The 18,376-nt window shown below is 36.6% G+C and overlaps 1 protein-coding gene across 1 annotated transcript in view; it reads right to left on the reverse strand.

The window, feature by feature from the left end:
• Positions 1 to 18,376, reverse strand: part of PLA2R1 (phospholipase A2 receptor 1) — a 113,602-nt gene that overhangs the window by 36,890 nt on the left and 58,336 nt on the right. The window contains exons 11-13 of the mRNA XM_025471090.3: positions 14,890 to 15,062; positions 2,507 to 2,709; positions 623 to 768 (exon numbers count right to left, since the gene is read on the reverse strand). Of these exons, the coding sequence (XP_025326875.3) occupies positions 623 to 768; positions 2,507 to 2,709; positions 14,890 to 15,062 (522 nt within the window). The remainder of the gene's footprint in view (positions 1 to 622; positions 769 to 2,506; positions 2,710 to 14,889; positions 15,063 to 18,376) is intronic.

Raw genomic sequence — 18,376 nt, forward strand, 5'->3', positions numbered from 1 at the left:
TTTCTTCAAATTTAAATTGATCTTCTAATTCCATGTAATTCAAGATTCTGTAAACTTATAAGATGGATACCGACAAGTGAATGCCTATTTCCTCAAATGTAAAGTTCGGATGTTGGTTTGGAATGTTTTTTTCAATCAGTGGGATTTTTTTTTTCAAACAAAATCTTACATGGACTCCTATTATATACAAATAACTAGAAGTAGAGCCGGTGGGAGCTGCTCTGGTGAGTCAGTGATGGAACTAGGACCTCAGCCCACTTGATCTCCTAATCTTGGGGTTCTAGGACTCTCGGGATCGTCAGACAACACTTTGAATATCATGGGGTTAGGTAATTAGAGTTTTCTGGAAAGGCTCTAAAATTCTGACTTGAGATACACAGAAAAGATTTCAAATATCAAAACAACCATCACTTTGTTCTTTGTTTTATAGAATAAGAACTTGGTGTAATATAAATATAAAACTATATGAATAAATTTTTCTTTCACAATTAATGGCTAATTGTGTCGGCTTAAAACAAATTCTTGAGATTTTAAACAAATATTTGGGATACTCATCCCTAATAAGTTATTACTGGGAAACAGAATATTTGATTGCATTTTTTCAAAATTAACAAGTATTTACCTATTAAATTTTGAATGTAAAAGTTCATTCACAAAATTCTCTTCCTCAATATGAGCAAAGCTTGCAAGGTGAGCTCCAAATTCTTCACAAAATGCTTCTGCTTCTCTCCACGTTCTTTTCATTAGGACTTTTTCACTATGAAATACCTGGTTTAGTAGGAGAAAAAAGAAAGTTGACACTATCATGGATAAGGTGAGGCGATTTAATTCTGGACAAGAAAATAACAGTAGTACAATTGTCATTATTCTATATTAAAAGCTTGACCCAGTAGGGAAAAATAACACTTATTGAACTAGGATATGTCTAATCATCGTAAAACTATTTTCTCATTTTATTCTCACAACAAATTCATGAGGAGGATATAATGAGCTCAGTTTTATAAATAAACTCCTTGAGGACTCTTTTTTCTTCTTCTAAATATCCTGTAACTGACATATACTTGTCCCTTAATAAATGTTTATTAAGAGATGCGGGGAGTCAGGCTAACAGAGGTTACAAATTTCTGGTCAAACAACTACAAATAGGCAAAGCTAGGATTAGATCCAGAAGTCCTTGCTTCAAGAGCCCATGAATTTCTATCCCACCAGATTACCTTCTGACAAGTTAGAATTGGCTGAATGATCATGAATCTGGCTAACCTATAGCTGGAAATGAGAAATGAGACCCGGGACCAGGGCAGGTATATTACTAAGGTCTTTGGGTCTTAGCTGTGCCTAAATTCTCTGTTGTTTCTCAGCTGTCCTCACAGTAGCAGAAAGACATCAGTCAAATGGAGATGTACTTCCGATTTTATTTAGGATCAAGGGTGAAGGTCCACAAATACAGAACTCCAGACCTGAGGCCTCTGTGCACTCCTCATTTTTATCTGCCTGACATTGTGCCAGAGTCTGTAATGCCAGGCAGGCATCCTGCGGCCAGGCTTCACCAGACTCTGATTTGCTGAGACCAGAATGAATAGGTTTCCTGGTCCTGTGGGACACAGCGCAGCCTTTCCATCTTAAAATTATATGCCAAAACTCACCTCCTCTGGGAACTTTTTCTTGAATACTTAAAATTCATCAATCCTAGCACCATGCCCATCAAACACACCACACGTTTGTTGACATGTCCGAGTAATTTGTAATGGAAAAAGCACTGGACTGGGAGCCCTGAGATCAGGCATTTGTTCCAACTCTGTCAATAAATAATTGTGATCTTGGGCAAATCACTTCATCTGGCTGCCTCAGTTTGCTAATTTCTAAGGTTCAACTTATTCCTTTGTGAGGTCACTGTTATCTGATGAATTTGATGTAGGATTGTACATGTGTACATTAAACTGAATGCATTCTTAGATGTTTCATGACAAGAAGATTGTAGATACTGATTTACATCTAGGATCTAAAGCTGATTTGCAAAAAGACATTCCTTCACACAATTTTCACACACACAGACATATATATATACACACACACATATATATCAACTGTATCTATTAATTTGTTTGATCTTCAGGTATCTGTTAAGCTGCAAAAGCTATTTTTAGCAGCATAATGGTGTTATTCCATAATAGAGACTTATTCATTTTCATACAAATGATATGGAATTGTACCATTTCAATACCCAGTGAGCATCTGCCTTGTTCATTTGGGACTATGCAGTCAGAACAGTATTGACTAGGGCCTTGATACCAATCTTCAAGAAGAGGACTTCAGTATTATCAGAGATATGTCAGTCTTTTGACTTAAACTTATTTTGGAATATAACTGAAAAGATAGATACAGCCAATAAATATTAAGTACCTGCTGTGTGCTAGGCACTGGTCTGGAGTAAAGGAATTTGGGATACATGAACAAAACTGAAATAATGTTGGTTCCACTGAGAATGCCTAGGTACCCTTGGCATCACCTTGAAGCAGCTGGCCAAGCCAGGCTCTGATTCCCAGTCCAAATAGCAGGGGTGAAAGGGCCATCTCTCTTCCTGCTCCGTTTTCTCCTGTTTTCCCACTGGTTGCTTACACAGGGACATTGCCTTAAAATGTCTGCAGTCCTTCACTTCCCAGCGACCAGGTGGACTCCTTCCTCGCATGACAACACAGCCACCACTGTACCCTAAAAGCAGAAAACAACATTTTTTAATACCAGAATTACTAGAACATTTTGTTCTTGGAAGACAGGTCTTTAGAGCATTGCACAACTGACATCTCATAAAGAAGCGCCACATAAGAACAAGAAAGATGAAGAAGAATGCTTTCTTAGCAGAACTATCTCATTTCTCTTCCTTTCATCTTTGAAGCAAACAATAGAAGATAAAAAAGTAAGGGAAAAGAGCCCATGAAGATTGGAATTTGGACATTTGAAGCTCAGATGGCAAATGATAGGGAGCTAGGCACTATTCAACCTGGGACTCAAATATCCCCAGTATTCAATCAAGCCTCGAATATTTCAGTCAAATGCCAATATTCCTCTACTTTCAATTATTGAGTTTTTTTTTAACTGCTCAGAGAAAAATTCAGACCATCATTTACTGAGCACTTACTCTGTATACTGTGCTTTGAAACCCCATTGTGAAAAATCAACAATGAAAAATGCATTGTGCTTATCCTCTGAGAAACAGATTTGACAGAGAAAATACATAAATGATGGATTCAAGGCAAGGTACATAACAGAAAGCCAAACTGCAAACCACGGGAGAGTGGAGAGAAATTCCATATGGGGTGAAACTCTGGGGGTGGAATTAGGCAGACATTAAGGAAAAGGGAAAGACCATCTAGTTCTGGATGAAGTTCTGTTCTTTTGTGTATGCTTGAACATATTGGAAAATGAACCATATTTTTCCATAGAAACAATTTCTATGTTAAGATGCTCGTTTGTCATCAAATCTATATAACTCACAGGACAGCTAAAAAATACACCTCAAATATCAGTGAATAGTAGAAAGCAATCCGATTCCAAAAATAGAATAAAAATTAAGTAAGAATGAACCTTTTTTTCTTGAAGCCAAAGTGTTCATTTATCTAAATCAACTTCAACAACAACAACAACAAAATTGTGCACCTATATCTGCATACCAGGCTAGTCGGTATAGTAGCTGCTAGGGATAAAAGGACAAAACAAAACAAAACAAAAATTCTTTATTTTAGTGTGAGGCATAGACACAAAGAATTAATTGCATTGAACATAATGTATGAAGTACTACAGTAAAGGAGAGTCCAGATTTCTTTGGGAGATTCCAGAAGGGGTGATGGAGTCCGCTTCAGGATGTCAGTAAAGGATTTGCAGGGAATGACAGTTGAGCTGAAATTTGAAAGATAAAAAGGAGAAAAGAGTTTTCAAGGGGTGCTTATAAAAAAAGGAAGCAATTATAGATGAACATCTGAAGACTCTGATGACTCTGGACCTAAAGGCACTTTTAAAAACGTAGTCACTTGGTACTAGATATTTGTCTTGCTTAATTTCCTTCACAAGGAATGGCTTCAATTTCTTTTTAGATACAGAGCAACTGGCTTTATCCTTGTCAGCAATGGGTGATTATTTTATGCTCACAGAAAGACTAAGAGATAGTGAGATAGAAGACAGAGGATGATATACAAAGAGCCTCTCCTAAAGGAATGGAAGAGTTTGTGGAAAAAGAGAAGGAATAAGGGAGAAAGAGAACCAGCATTTGTGTCTTCAACAATCCTGAGTTCATGTCCTACCTTAGACACTAGGCATCACGGCCTTCCACAGGAAGCTCACAGTCCTCTGTGTGTGTGTGTGTGTGTGTGTGCTGATGCGTCAAAGAGACCCAGAAAGGTGAAAGTAACCAGTAGAAAACAAGAAAACATGACTAGTATGACTTGTATAGAAGAAAAACAAAGTCAAGAGAGAGAGAGAGTTGGTGTATACACAGACCATCAGTCAGCTCCATTGGCCAGAACAGCTAATTAACAGTGTTAAAGATAAATGAATGAGGGATCCCTGGGTGGCTCAGCGGTTTAGTGCCTGCCTTCGGCCCAGGGCATGATACTGGAGTCCTGGGATCGAGTTGGGCTCCCCGCATGGAGCCTGCTTCTCCCTCTGCCTGTGTTCTGCCTCTCTCTCTCTCTCTGTGTCTCTCATAAATAAGTTAATTAATTAATTAATATCTTAAAAAAAGATGAATGAATGATGGGAGCCACGCAAAGGGCAAACACTATAGCATGTAACTGCAACCTCTCAGGAGGAGATGTTTGCAATCCTGTTCAAGGAAAGAGGAGCTTTGCAATCCTGTTCAATGTAATTTTAGAATGCAGCTCATGATCCAGCAGGGTCATGAACAATAGAGGAGATGCTGCATACTCTGTCATGAGATTCTAATGATTCTAATGAAATCAAAATGTGGAAATCTGCATGGAAGCCCCAAATGTAACAGGCCAATGGAGTTGCTCTAGTTGAAAGAACAAGGCAAACATACACTCCCCCTCAACACCTCCGTCCTTCCTTCCCCAGCAGCCTTTGACTTGGCACCTGAAGTTTGGAGTTCTAGTCTCAGCACAAATATTTAGTGACTCAAAAGCCAAACAGGTAATTAATCACAAGAAACTTTGTCTGAAATGTGAGGATAACAGTCCCTTTTCTTCTCACTGGTTTTCATGAAGATCAAATGGAATAATGTATTTAAAAGCATCCTTAAAGATAGGAAGGACTAAAACCACCCCTAAGATGTTGCTTCTATTCTTATTTTGACTTTTCATTACAAAAGCTGGGATTTTGTGGCAGAAGTTCTTCCTGCATGTTCAAAGAATTTTTAAAAAGCTCAAATCAGCAAGTTTAAAATGTAATATACTTTTTTTTTTTGTTGGTCTTGCATTTTGTCTTACTTTTTCACATCAGACAATGATTAAATAGCTTTGGTTTTAGATACTATAGATACTCAACTCATCTTCATTAGTGGAGAAGGAGATGTTTGTGATCTGCTATGAAGATGAAAAGTGCTGCAGGAGTGTTATTGGTATTCTAAAGTGGTTAACTTAATGGAACATTTGACCCAAATTTTAAAGTCTCAGCCCCAAAGAAGCAGTAAAGCAGGGTAATAAAGGGAGACTGGGCTAAGGGAGATATAAACCGAATTTATAATCCTATATTGTGGGTGTGCTTGCAAAAGCCAAATAATAAGGTAGGGTATGGGAGACAGTGGAGGGGGCTTTTCTCCTACAGAAATTGTTCTCAAATTCAATAACTCATTTCCCATTGGAGAAGAAAAACTATCATCCTATTCCTCAGTGGTGAATCTCACATTTAAACTGATTTTCTTTACGTGCCCTACCCTCCCTCTATCCCCCTTCACTCTCTCCATCAAACATCAAATATGGATAACTTTAGGTCAATTAAGAAATTCCAATTCACTATTCTAGTCCTTCCCATTTGGCAAAGCCACTAACCATAGAAATTGAGCTGATTTGGAAAGCTTCTATCTATCCTCTCTGGCCAAATACCTGAAAGTAGATGAACGAAATCAATCTGTGGCCTCAGGGTAGGAGGGAACTGTAGCTGGGCCTTCAGAGCCTCTGGACAATTATTTTACTTGAGTATAATTATTTTCCCATCCTGCAATAATCCTTACTTCTTAGGTCCTCTTCCTACCCCTTCCTTCTCTGTCCTTTTTTTCTGCCGCATGGTGAGGGTTTGATGCAGAATTTGAAAACAGATTTGACTGCGTCTACCATGAGACAATGTCAAGGTCCAGAGAGGGCAGGCATACAGTAAAGAGCTGTTGAATGATTGAATCTTCCCCTCAAATTATGTTCCTCCATTTCCATGGAGCTCCCTCTCATTCCCCCTGTTACATTTCTTTTCTGTGTGTGCCCATAGCACTTCCCTCAACATCTACAATCCCATTTTTACTTTGTATGACATGTAACATACATGTGACATTATTTACATGACTATAAAGAGATACGGACATTTCCAAAGAGTGCCCAGAAATGAGAATAAGTTTGCCCTCATTTATGTGGTGATTCGTTTCAGAACTCTGGGAAGCCTTAAACTGGCTCTGCCTATCTATCTGCTGGCTGGAAGGCTTTTCCTTGCTATGCGGAGTCACTTTTAAGAAAAACGGATCTGATGTGCTCTCCTGGGATCCCAATTTCCCTGCCATTGGCAGAAGATTTCTACTGACTTGGTAAGATTGGGGTAAATGCTCTGGAGTTATCCCATATGAGTGAAGCACACCTTTTCTTTTCTTTTTAAGATTTTATTTATTAATGAGAGAGAGAGAGAGGCAGAGACACAGGCAGAGGGAGAAGCCGGCCCCATGCAGGGAGCCCGACGTGGGACTCGATCCCAGGTCTCCAGGATCAGGCCCTGGGCTGAAGGCGGCGCTAAACCGCTGAGCCACTCAGGCTGCCCGAAGCACACCTTTTCTGCAGTAGCATCTAGATTTAGAAACAAAACTTTTGTCACAGAGCCTGACTAATAGATGGATGCAAAATAGTGTAAAATCCATTATACAGTATCTATGAATAATTTAGAAATTTCAGAATTAACTGAAGATTTATGTCATGGAAATTATAATTAATTACTTTTACTGTGACAATTGTCTTATAGTCATGTATTTTAAAAAGAAGTCTTTATCTTTTAGGGATAATGCTGAAATATTTGTGGATGAAACATTATGATGTCTGGGCTTTGCTATGACAAAATATGGGAGAGGGGGAAGTGGGTGAGGGTATAGATGAAACAAGATAGACCATGAGTTCATAATGGATGACACTGGTTATGGATATATGCGGGGTCATTACACCATTCGAGGAATGTAATACAAAGTTGAAAAAAGTGGCAGAACTGCGATTCCACCATAGATGGAATATCTTGATGATATGACATAAGGACAGAGTCTTGGCTAAGTTTTTAAAAAACAGCAGGCTTCCTGTTTGGTGGTCAATTTATATAGTCAGTTTGGACTGGATTAAGATTCTGACATGAGGACCAAGTTAATGGATACTTTCATGACAGGCAGGGGAAAAAATGTGATTTAGGATGGTGTTTCTGCAAACTGCAATTTAAAAGAAAAAAAGAAACACAGAGGTTTTTATATTGCTATTTTCTTCAGAAAAAGATTTACATTTTCATCTTATTCAGAGACAATTTACTCAATGTCAGTCAACACGGGCAGCCAAACTGAGCATCATGATATTATTTTTGCTTCAGGGAGAACAGGAAAAGAGTAGTGCCACTCAAATAAATTATAGCAGAAACTTATGAATGACAAGGAGCTCTGCCTCAGTTTCAGATTTTAGACATCCAAATATGCCCCAAGGAAGGTAAAAATCAAGACTTTGTCTACTCAAAATGTATTAATTTATTTTGACAGGTATAGACATTCCTAACAAAATTCCAAAGTATATTAGAAATGAAACCTGAGCTTTTTTTTTTTTTTTCAGTAATAGTACGACATGGAACTTTACTATTCTCTGCATTTTAATATTATTCATAAATTTGTAGAATGAGTAGGTTGTTTATTGACTAAATTATAATGTTTCTTTTATAGAGCCATGCAAAGTCACTGGTTTCTACTATATATATATATATATATATATATATATATATATATATACCAGTGTTTATACACAAAAATGTAATTTGTGTTAACTTCACTCACCTTGCTGGCATCTTTAAAAAGTATAGTTTAAAATAATAATAAACTATGTATTTTAGAGCATTTCAGATTCATAGCAAAATTGAATGGAAAATACAGTCTTCCCTTATACCTCCTGCCCCATATATGTAAAACCTTCCCCACTATTGATATCCCATACCACAATGGTACATCTGTTAAAATTTAGAGTGACACATCATTATTAACCCCAAATCCATGATTTACATTACATTAGATTTCATTGTTGATGTTATACATGCTATGGTTTGAACAAATGTTTATATATATATATATCACTGTATTACCATATAGAATAGTTTCTTTGCCCCCCAAATCCTCTGTGCTCTGCCTATTTATCCCTACCTCCCCTCCAAACAACTTTTTACAAGTATTCTCTTAACTGTCCCGTAGTTTTGCGTTTGTCAATGGTTGGTATCATGTAGTATGTAGATTTTTCAACTGGCCTTTTTCACTAGTAATATGCATTTAAGTTTCTTCCATTTCTTTTATTTTTATTTTTTAAAAATATTTTATTTATTTATTCTTGAGAGACACACAGAGAGAGGCAGAGACACAGGCAGAGGGAGAAGCAGGCTCTCTGCAGGGAGCCCGACGTGGGACTCGATCCCTGGACTCCAGGATCATGCCCTGGGCTGAAGGCAGGCACTAAACCCCTGAGCCACCCAGGGATCCCCTTTTCCATTTTTTTTTTAATGGCCTGGTAGCTCATTTCTTTTTAGCACTGAATAATATTACCTTGTCTGCTATACTATACTTTATCCATTCACCTGCTCAAGGCCATTTTGACTGATTATAAGTTTTGGCAAGTATGAATAAAATTTCTATGAAAATCCATGTGTAGATTTTTATGTGGACATTAGTTTTCAGTTTATTCGGGTAAATACCAAGGAGTATGATTGCTGGGTTATGTGATGGTAAGAGTATGTTTAGTTTTGTAAGAAACTGTCAAACTATCTTTGAAAGTGCTATGCTGTACTATTTTGCATTCCTACTAGCAATGTATGAGTGTCCCTGTTCCATAGTCTCATTGGCATTTGATACTGTCAGTGTTTTGGACTTTGGTCATTCTAATAGTGGTATCTCATCACAATTTACAATTTCCTAGTGATACATGATGTTGAACATAGTTTCATGTGCTCATTTGCCATCTATATATCTTCCTTGTTTAAGCTTTGTCCATTTAAAAAAATATTTAATTTATTTTAGAGAAAGAGTGTGAACAGAGGGAGGGGTAGAAGGAGAGACTGATGCAGTCACCCTGCTGAGTGGGAGGCCTAACTTGGGGCTCAGACTCACGACTCTGAGATCATGACCTGAGCCAAAACCAAGAGTTGGATACTCAGCTGACTGAGCCACCCAGGTACCCCAGGTCTTTTGTCCATTTTTAAATCCTGTCCTTCGTTTCCTTATTGTTGCGTTTAAGGAATTCTTTGCATATTTTGGGTAACAGTCCGTTATCAGATGTAGTATTTGCAAATATTTTCTCTAAGTCTGTGGCTTGAATTCTCATTCTCTTGGCATTGTCTTTCTCAGAGCAGAAGTTTTAAGTTTTAACGAAGATTGTTTTTTCATGAATTGTTCCTTTGGTGTTGTATCTAAAAAGTCATTGCCTGACCCAAGGTCATCTGGGTTTTCTACTATGTTATCTTCTAGGAGTATCATAGCTTTGTGATTCACATTTAGGTCTGTGGTGCATGTCAGTCAATTTCTGGGCTCTCTGTTCTGTTGATTTGTCTTTTTTTTCCCCCCTAATACCACACTGTTTTGATTACTTTAGTTTTATAGTAAGTCTTGAAGTAAGATAGTGTTAGTTCTCTGACTTTGTTCTTCTCAATATGGAGTTGGCTATTTTGTCCTCTCCATATAAACTTAAAAATCACTTTGTCAATGTCCACAAAGTAGCTTGCTGGGATTTTGACTGGGATAGTACTGAATCTACAGGTCAGTTTGTGAAAAACTGACATTTTCCCAATATTGAGTTTTTCTATACATGAACATGGAATATCTCTCCATTTATTTAGTTCTTCTTTGATTTATTTCATTAAAGTTTATAGTTTTACTCACATAGATTGTTGTATACATTTTCTGTTAGGTTTATATATAAGTGTTATAATATGGAGGGTGCTAATGTAAATGATAATGTTTTTAATTTTAAACTCCACTTGTTCATTGCTATTACATAAGAAAGCAATTGACCTTTGTTCACTAATCTTTTATGCTGCAATCTTGCTATAATCACGTATTAATTAGTTCAAGGGTTTTTTTAATTGATTCTTATTTTCTACATAGACAATCTTATCATCTGTGAACAAAGTTTTATTTCTTTCTTTCCAATCTGTATACCTTTTATTTGCCTTTTTTTTTTTTTGGTCTTATTGCATTAGTGAGGACTTCTAGTTACAATGTTTAAAAGAAGTGTTGGTGTGTTGGTAGGGAACATTCTTGCCTTTTTCCTGATGTTAGTGGGAAAGCTTTTATTTTTTTCACCATTAAGTATGATATCTGTGGGTTTTGTAGATGTTCTTTATAAAGTTGAGGAAGTTCTCCATGTACTCCGAGTTTGCTAACAGTTTTTAAAACAAATAGGTGTTGGATTTTGTCACATGTTTTTCTGCACCTATTGATATGATTATGTGACTTTTTAAAACTAGCCTATTGATGTGATGGATTACACTAATTAATATTTGAATGTTGAATCATCCTTGTATAACTGAGATAAATCTCACTTGGTTGTGGTGTATAACTGTTTTTTATACTGTTGGATTTAATTTATTAATATTTCATTGAAGATTTTTGCTACTCTCTTCATGAGAGACATTGGTCTGTAATTTTCTTTTTTTGCAATATCTTTGTCCGATTTTGGTATTAGGGTAATGCTGGACTCTGAATGGGACAGCAAGTATTCTCTCTGCTTCTAACTTCTGGAAAAGATTGTAGAGAATTGGTGTAATTTCTTCCTTAAATGTTTAATGGAATTCATCAGTGAACCCTTGTGGACCTAGTGCTTTCTGTTTTGGAAGTTATGAATTTTTGTTTCAATTTCTTTAATAGCTATAGGCCTACTTCAATAGTCTATTTCTTCTTGTGTGAATTTTGGCTGATTGTACCTTAAGGAACTGGTCAGTTTCATCTAGGTTACCAAATTTGTGGATATAGAGTTGTTCATAATATTTCTTTATTATCCTTTTAATGCCTCTGGGAGCTATAGTGATGCTCCTTCTTTTATTTGTGATATCAGTAATTTGTGTCTTCTCTCTTTTTTTAGTCTGGCTACAGGGTTATCAATTTCATTGATCTTTTGAAAGAACCTAATTCTGGTTTTGTTGATTTTCTTTATTGAATTCCTATTTTCAATTTTATTGATTTCTGCTCTAATTATCATTATTTTCTTTGACTTACTTTGGATTTAATTTTCTCTTCTTTTTCTAGTTTCCTAAAGTAGAAGTTTAGATTATGGATTTTAGATATTTCTTTTTTTCTCATATATGCATTTAGTGCCTTAAATTTTCCCCTAAGCATTACTTTCTCTGCATCTTACAAATTTTGATAAGTTGTATTTTCATTTTCATTTAGTTTAAAAGGTTTTAAAATTCCTCTTGAGATTTCTTCTTTGATCCATGTGTTATTTGGAAATGTATGGTCTAATCTCTAAGTATTTCAGGATCTTTCAACTGTTATTGGTTTCTAGTTTAATTTACTGTAGCCTGAGAGAAGACATTGTATGATTTCTATTCTTTTTTTTTGTATATATTTTTTATTGGAGTTAGATTTGCCAACATATAGCATAACACCCAGTGCTCATCCCATCAAGTGCCTCCCTCTGTGCCCATCACCCAGTCACCCCAACCTCCTGCCCACCTCCCCTTCCACCACCCCCTGTTTGTTTCCCAGAGTTGTTCCCAGGAATCTGGTGTCTCTCAGGTTCTGTACCCTCACTGATATTTCCCACTCATTTTCTCTCCTCTCCCCTTTATTCCCTTTCACTATTTTTTATATTGCCCAAATGAATGAGACCATATAATGTTTCTCCTTTTCCAATTGACTTACTTCACTCAGCGTAATATACCCTCCAGTTCCATCCACACTGAAGCAAATGGTGGGTATTTGTCATTTCTAATGGCTGAGTAATATCCCATTGTATACATAGACCACATCTTTATCCATTCATCTTTCGATGAACACTGAGGCTCCTTCCACAGTTTGGCTATTGTGGACGTTGGTGCTATGAACATTGGGGTGCAGGTGTCCTGCCATTTCACTGCATCTGTCTCTTTGGGGTAAATCCCCAACAGTGCAATTGCTGGGTTGCAGGGCACTTCTATTTTTAAACTCTTTGAGGAACCTCCACACAGTTTTCCAGAGTCACTGCTCCAGGTCCCATTCCCACCAACAGTGCAAGAGGGTTCCCCTTTCTCTACATCCTCGCCAACATTTGTTGTTTCCTGTCTTGTTAATTGTCCCCACTCTCACTGGTGTGAGGTGGGATCTCATTGTGGTTTTGATTTGTATTTCCCTGATGGCCAGTGATGTGGAACATTTTCTCATGTGCTTGTTGGCCATGTCTATGTCTTCCTCTGTGGGATTTCTGTTCATGTCTTCTGCCCACTTCATGATTGGATTGTTTGTTTCTTTGCTGTTGAGTTTAATAAGTTCTTTATAGATCTTGGATACTAGCCCTTTATCTGATATGTCATTTGCAAATATCTTCTCCCATTCTGTAGGTTGTCTTTTTGTTTTGCTGTTTCCTTTGCTGTGCAGAAACCTTTTATCTTGATTAAGTCCCAATAGTTCATTTTTGCTTTTGTTTCCCTCGCCTTCATAGATGTGTCTTGCAAGAAGTTGCTGTGGCCAAGTTCAAAAAGGGTGTTGCCTGTGTTCTCCTCTAGGACTTTGATGGATTCTTGTCTCATATTTAGATCTTTCATCCATTTTGAGTTTATCTTTGTGCATGGTGTAAGAGAATTCTGCACATGGCTGTCCAATTTTCCCAGCACCATTTATTGAAGAGACTGTCCTCTTTCCAGTGGATAGTCTTTCCTCCTTTGTCGAGTATTAGTTGATCATAGAGTTGAGGGCCCATTTCTGGGTTCTCTATTCTGTTCCATTGATCTATGTGTCTGTTTTTGTGCCAGGACCACACTGTCTTGATGACCACAGCTTTGTAGTACAACCTGAAATCCGGCATTGTGATGCCCCGGCTTTGGTTTTCTTTTTCAATATTCTCCTAGCTATTCGGGGATGATTTCTATTCTTTTAAATTTGTTAAAATGTGTTTTATGGCCAGAATGTGGTCTATCTTAGCAAATATTTCATGTGAGCTTGAGAAGAATGTGTAATTTGATCTTGGTGGATTAGGTAGTCCATAGATATCTGATAGGGGGAGTGTTAAAGTCTCCAATTGTAATAGTAGCTTCATCTATTTCTCCTTGCAGTTCTATCAGCTTTTTTCTCATGTATTTTGACACTCTGCCATTAAGCACATACACATTCAGGGCTGTTATATCTTCTTAGAGTACTGACTCCTTTACCATTACGTAATGTTCATTTTTTTAATCCCCGAAAAATTTCCTTATTCTGAAGTCTGCTGTGTGAAATTAATATAGCTATTACTGCCTTTGTTTGATTAGTATTTGTATAGTGTATCTTTCTCCATCCTTTTAATCTACATGTGTCTTTGTATTTAAAGTGGGTTTCTTGTAGTCAACATATGGTTGGGTCTTATGTTTTGATCTGTTCTGACAATCTCTTTTAATTGATATATTTAGTCATTTGACTAATTATTATTACATGTTTGATTTATGAAAATTATTTTGATAATATTACAATAATATTTATCTTTCCTCAGGGAAGAGCCTGAGGCCCCGTTTCCTCCAGAAACAAATGTAGAGGTAACATATTGCCTATCATTTCTTGGGGTAGCCTGATTGAGACCCACAAGTAAAATAGGGACCAAGGCATCCAAATAGGAACTCATGTTGAGGCAAAAGGGTGTCAAGTCCCGGTTGGTGTCCTGTTCCATAGGGCCTAGTTCTAGTGTAGGTTGTGGCTGGAGCCATTTGCTTCTCTGAAACTGACTAACCTGGTACAGTTTCATGTTTTGGGATCTAGAGCTGAGCTTATGAGAGTGAACTAATAGAGCTCTAACTCTGAAATCTTGGCTAAGTTACCACAGAGGTCCATGGAGGAGACGGATTAATGAAAGTCTTACCTAAGTAATGGGCCTGCATTCCACAGCAGAGTGGCACTGACTGTGGACTGACAGATATGTCCATATGTGCCCATTCAGTGTGCTTTGAAGTATAACAGACTATTCTGGCCTGAGTAAACCCCTGCGATTCTTGGACGATGAGGGGGTTGGGGATGGGGATGGGGAAAAGACTTTAGAAGGAAGAAACTGGACTTCCTGCTAATAAAGGCATATGTGATCTTGAGCAATGAATTTATACCTTGAACCTGTCAAATGTCACACGAATTATACTTTTAAAAATAGCCAGCCATAGGTCACCCCCTGAGAACCTGTGGTAATTGTTTTAATTGATTTAGGCAATAAGAAAACATAAAAGAAGCACCAAAGGAGGTGTATCATGGGGTGGAAGGAATTTTGGTCAAAGAAAACAGGAGGGAGAAGTGGTATTGTAGTCCCCTCTACTCACGAGGCTGACGTGCATTCCAGTGTGTGTACTGCACCGGCTCAGACTTCTGCCCCCATGCCGTCTTCCAAGTGTATTCTCCTGTATCATTTTGATCTTGAAGAGCTATCCAAAAATAACTGTTCTTCGTTTTTACCACACTACTGATCAAACTGGTAATAAAAGCCTGTTCAAACCTTAAAAATGGAAAAAAAGGAATGATTATAGTAAGTTTCTGGGCCATAAAAAAAAGTCATTAAAGCATAATGAAGTGCACAAAATGGCACCAGGGTAAACATTTCTGATGAATTCTTCAGAACATGGAGCAGAAAAATACTCAAAGACCCTGAACATTACTAATACATGCCAAATGTCTGTGCAATTCCCAGAAATAGATGAGTGAGGAAAATTTGAGTCTCAAAGACAAGGCTTAATTCTTTCAAGGAATAGAGTCCAGCTCCAGTTTCAGAGTATAGTTGGTAAAGTCCATAAAGCTAGCAAAATATTCCTTGGCACAACATGTCCCTGTTTTGTAATTAGGCTACAAGCACATACCTTGCCATAATGTTTGTGCGGTGGGGAAGAGGAATGAACATTGCCAACATGGAGTTCACATGCACCCACCCACCATACTTGCCTAGTGAGAATGGAACAGAGATTGGAGTAGCAATTTTATGGCTCCCAAATCAGTTTGTTCACAAGCACATGGAGTCATTGGCTTATTCAAATGTGTTCATATGTGTGCATTCACTGAAGATAATTTTAAAACCCTAGGAACTAAACCAAGGATGTACACCCACTAATATTTTTCCCACACGGCTGAGTGAATTAGTGTTCATTGATTGGTGGCAGTTCTCCTTTCCCAACATGAATGCATCAAAAGTGGAATCTGGAAAATTTGTATATATGCTTCCACATGAATATCTAATAGAAAAATGTGAGGATTAAAATTTAACTGGCGCTGAAATTTTAAACTAAGATGTAAACTACCTTGAAAAATTTATTTTCAACACATCTGAAGTTTTTTTTTCTTTTTTTTTTTTAGATTTTATTTATTCATTCATGAGAGACACAGAGGGAGGCAGAGACACAGGCAGAGGGAGAAGCAGGCCCCCTGCAGGGAATCCGATGTGGGACTCGATCCCGGGACTCTGGGATCACACCCCTAAGCTGAAGGCAGACGTTCAACCACTGAACCACCCAGGCATCCCACATCTGAAGTTTTGAGGAAACACATTTCAAACAGTGGTGACTTTTGGCCAGAACTGCTGAGTCAGTAAGAAAGGGTAGACCTGATGAGATTACCCAGGAAACCCAGGAAAGCAAATTAGATGTTTTCATCCAATTCTGGAATTTTTTCATTAGCATGCATACTTCAGTTGCTAAGGGAAACAAAAGCAATGGGGTCGTTCAAGAATAGAAGAGTTCCAAAGGAAATGGAAAGAAGAGAGAAAAGAACTAAAATTTTTAACTGCCTTATGAACATCACTACCAATATTTAGCGATCTTAGGCACCCATGATATTCCTCTTTGCGGAGCATATGGATTTTTATTATGCTTTAGTAAATATTTTCTGTACTCTATTAATAATCGAAAGAGCACACATTTGAAACTAGAAAAGTTCTTTTTTAACCAGATTGCAGTGGCAGAGTTTTATGTAAATGTGTTTCAAAAGGAAAGTACATAAAACTAAACATTATCTAGATGCTATTGTAATTTTCCTTATGCTTTCAATGGTTCATGCTCTCATAACTTAGGATCTGCTTTTCCTTCTCTTCTCTGAGACAGAGTTGCATTGTTATCATGCCCAGCCAGTGCCTTTGATTGCTGTCTTAGGAGGCCAGCAAGGCACTTCATCATGGAGGCTATGGCCAGACCACCGTTACTGTGCTGGTTCAAACCCAGGAGATATTACTGGTTCTTCCATTACCTTGTACTATGGCATTTATTGGATAATGGAGAAAAAACGTTGTCTGTGAACTTGGCTACTGGTGTCACTATTCATAACAACATTTTGGTTTTGTTCCCTGTTGGTTTTAGATTTATTTAGTCTACTCTGATTTGCTATTTTATCACTATTAATGATTGCTTAAAACAATAGACCCCCCCCCCCAAAAAAAACCCCAACAAAAAAACAATAGAAACCTTGTGCTTCTTAAATGGGCAAGTATCTTTTAAGTAGTTGCTTATAACACTCATACATTAGATCCTAAAACCTTCAAATCAGGACTCTAGTTTTCTTGGTACAGTTTAGAAGGTATCATTGTTAATAAAGAAATTCAGGAAATATGTCTTTCTTTTAAATCATATATTCTAAAAACTTAACTTTAGATCATAGCATGCAGCCTTTGGAGTGTCTGTTTCCAACAGATAAAGAAATAAGAGGACATTTTATGTTTGTTACCATTCACTATTTGGTCCCAAACACTTAAAAGTGTTGTGAAAGCTCTTGCTTACAGTAATAGAGCAGATGATCTTTTAAAGTCTTTTTCTTTTTTTTTAAATTTGGACTTTTTGTCTGGTTTCAGTGGATTATATAATTCAAATGTTGCTGTGACATAAGACAAAAAGTAACCATATATACATATTTTTATATTATTATTTGAACCAGAATAACATATTATATCTAAGGAATTCAGTAAAGTAAAAATTGTTATTTTTTAGAAAAACAAATTGCATATGTGTAACTACTTATAAAAAAAATCAAATTTTTAGGGAAATCATTCTTAAAATCAGAAAAATAATGTTTTCCAATCAACTCCTTAAAAAAGTTAAGAAGTCAAATGTGCATTTTCAATGTAAATACGAAAAATATATCCTGAATTTCCATCAGTTTGATGAGAAATTGTTATTTATGGTGCTAAACATTACATTTTAATTTTAAAAGTGCAATTTGAAGGCAGCAATACATATTTTTGGGATACATTGACAAATTTTGTCATTTCAAAATAAATTTTACATTTAAAAAATTCACACTTCAAAAGGAGATATTGTGTATTTGAATCTCTAACTGAACATATTTCTTTATCCATTTAGCCAGTGACAAAATGTAGCTGAAAAAAAAATATGTTTCTTGTCTGTGAGTAACACAACACTCAGCAGTGTTTGTATTACCTAAAATGAGAAATAAGAAAAAAAGTAATGAACTGGATGCAGCTTCACTAGAGAGCTTATTTCACTTAAAAAAAAAAAAATATATATATATATATAGTAATAGTTTTACATATAGTGATCCACTTAGGAGGTATTCAACTTTGAAATGAATAATTACAATGGGATTTTTTAATAACATAATTGTTAACATTTTTAATACCATATTCAAATAACTGACTCTATTGCTGAATGAATAGTTGGATTCTTCTTATTTTAATACCGTTTACAAAAATTAACTGAAAAATCATAAATTTCTTTCTCTTTCTTTTAAATAAAGAATAGAAATAGAATATTAGTAGCTTTAAAATGGGAGACATGCACATGATTATTACTACAAGAAGTTTTTGGTGGCATTCTT

This window comes from Canis lupus, chromosome 36, assembly GCF_003254725.2.
Source record: "Canis lupus dingo isolate Sandy chromosome 36, ASM325472v2, whole genome shotgun sequence".
NCBI classification, from domain to species: Eukaryota; Metazoa; Chordata; class Mammalia; order Carnivora; family Canidae; genus Canis; species Canis lupus.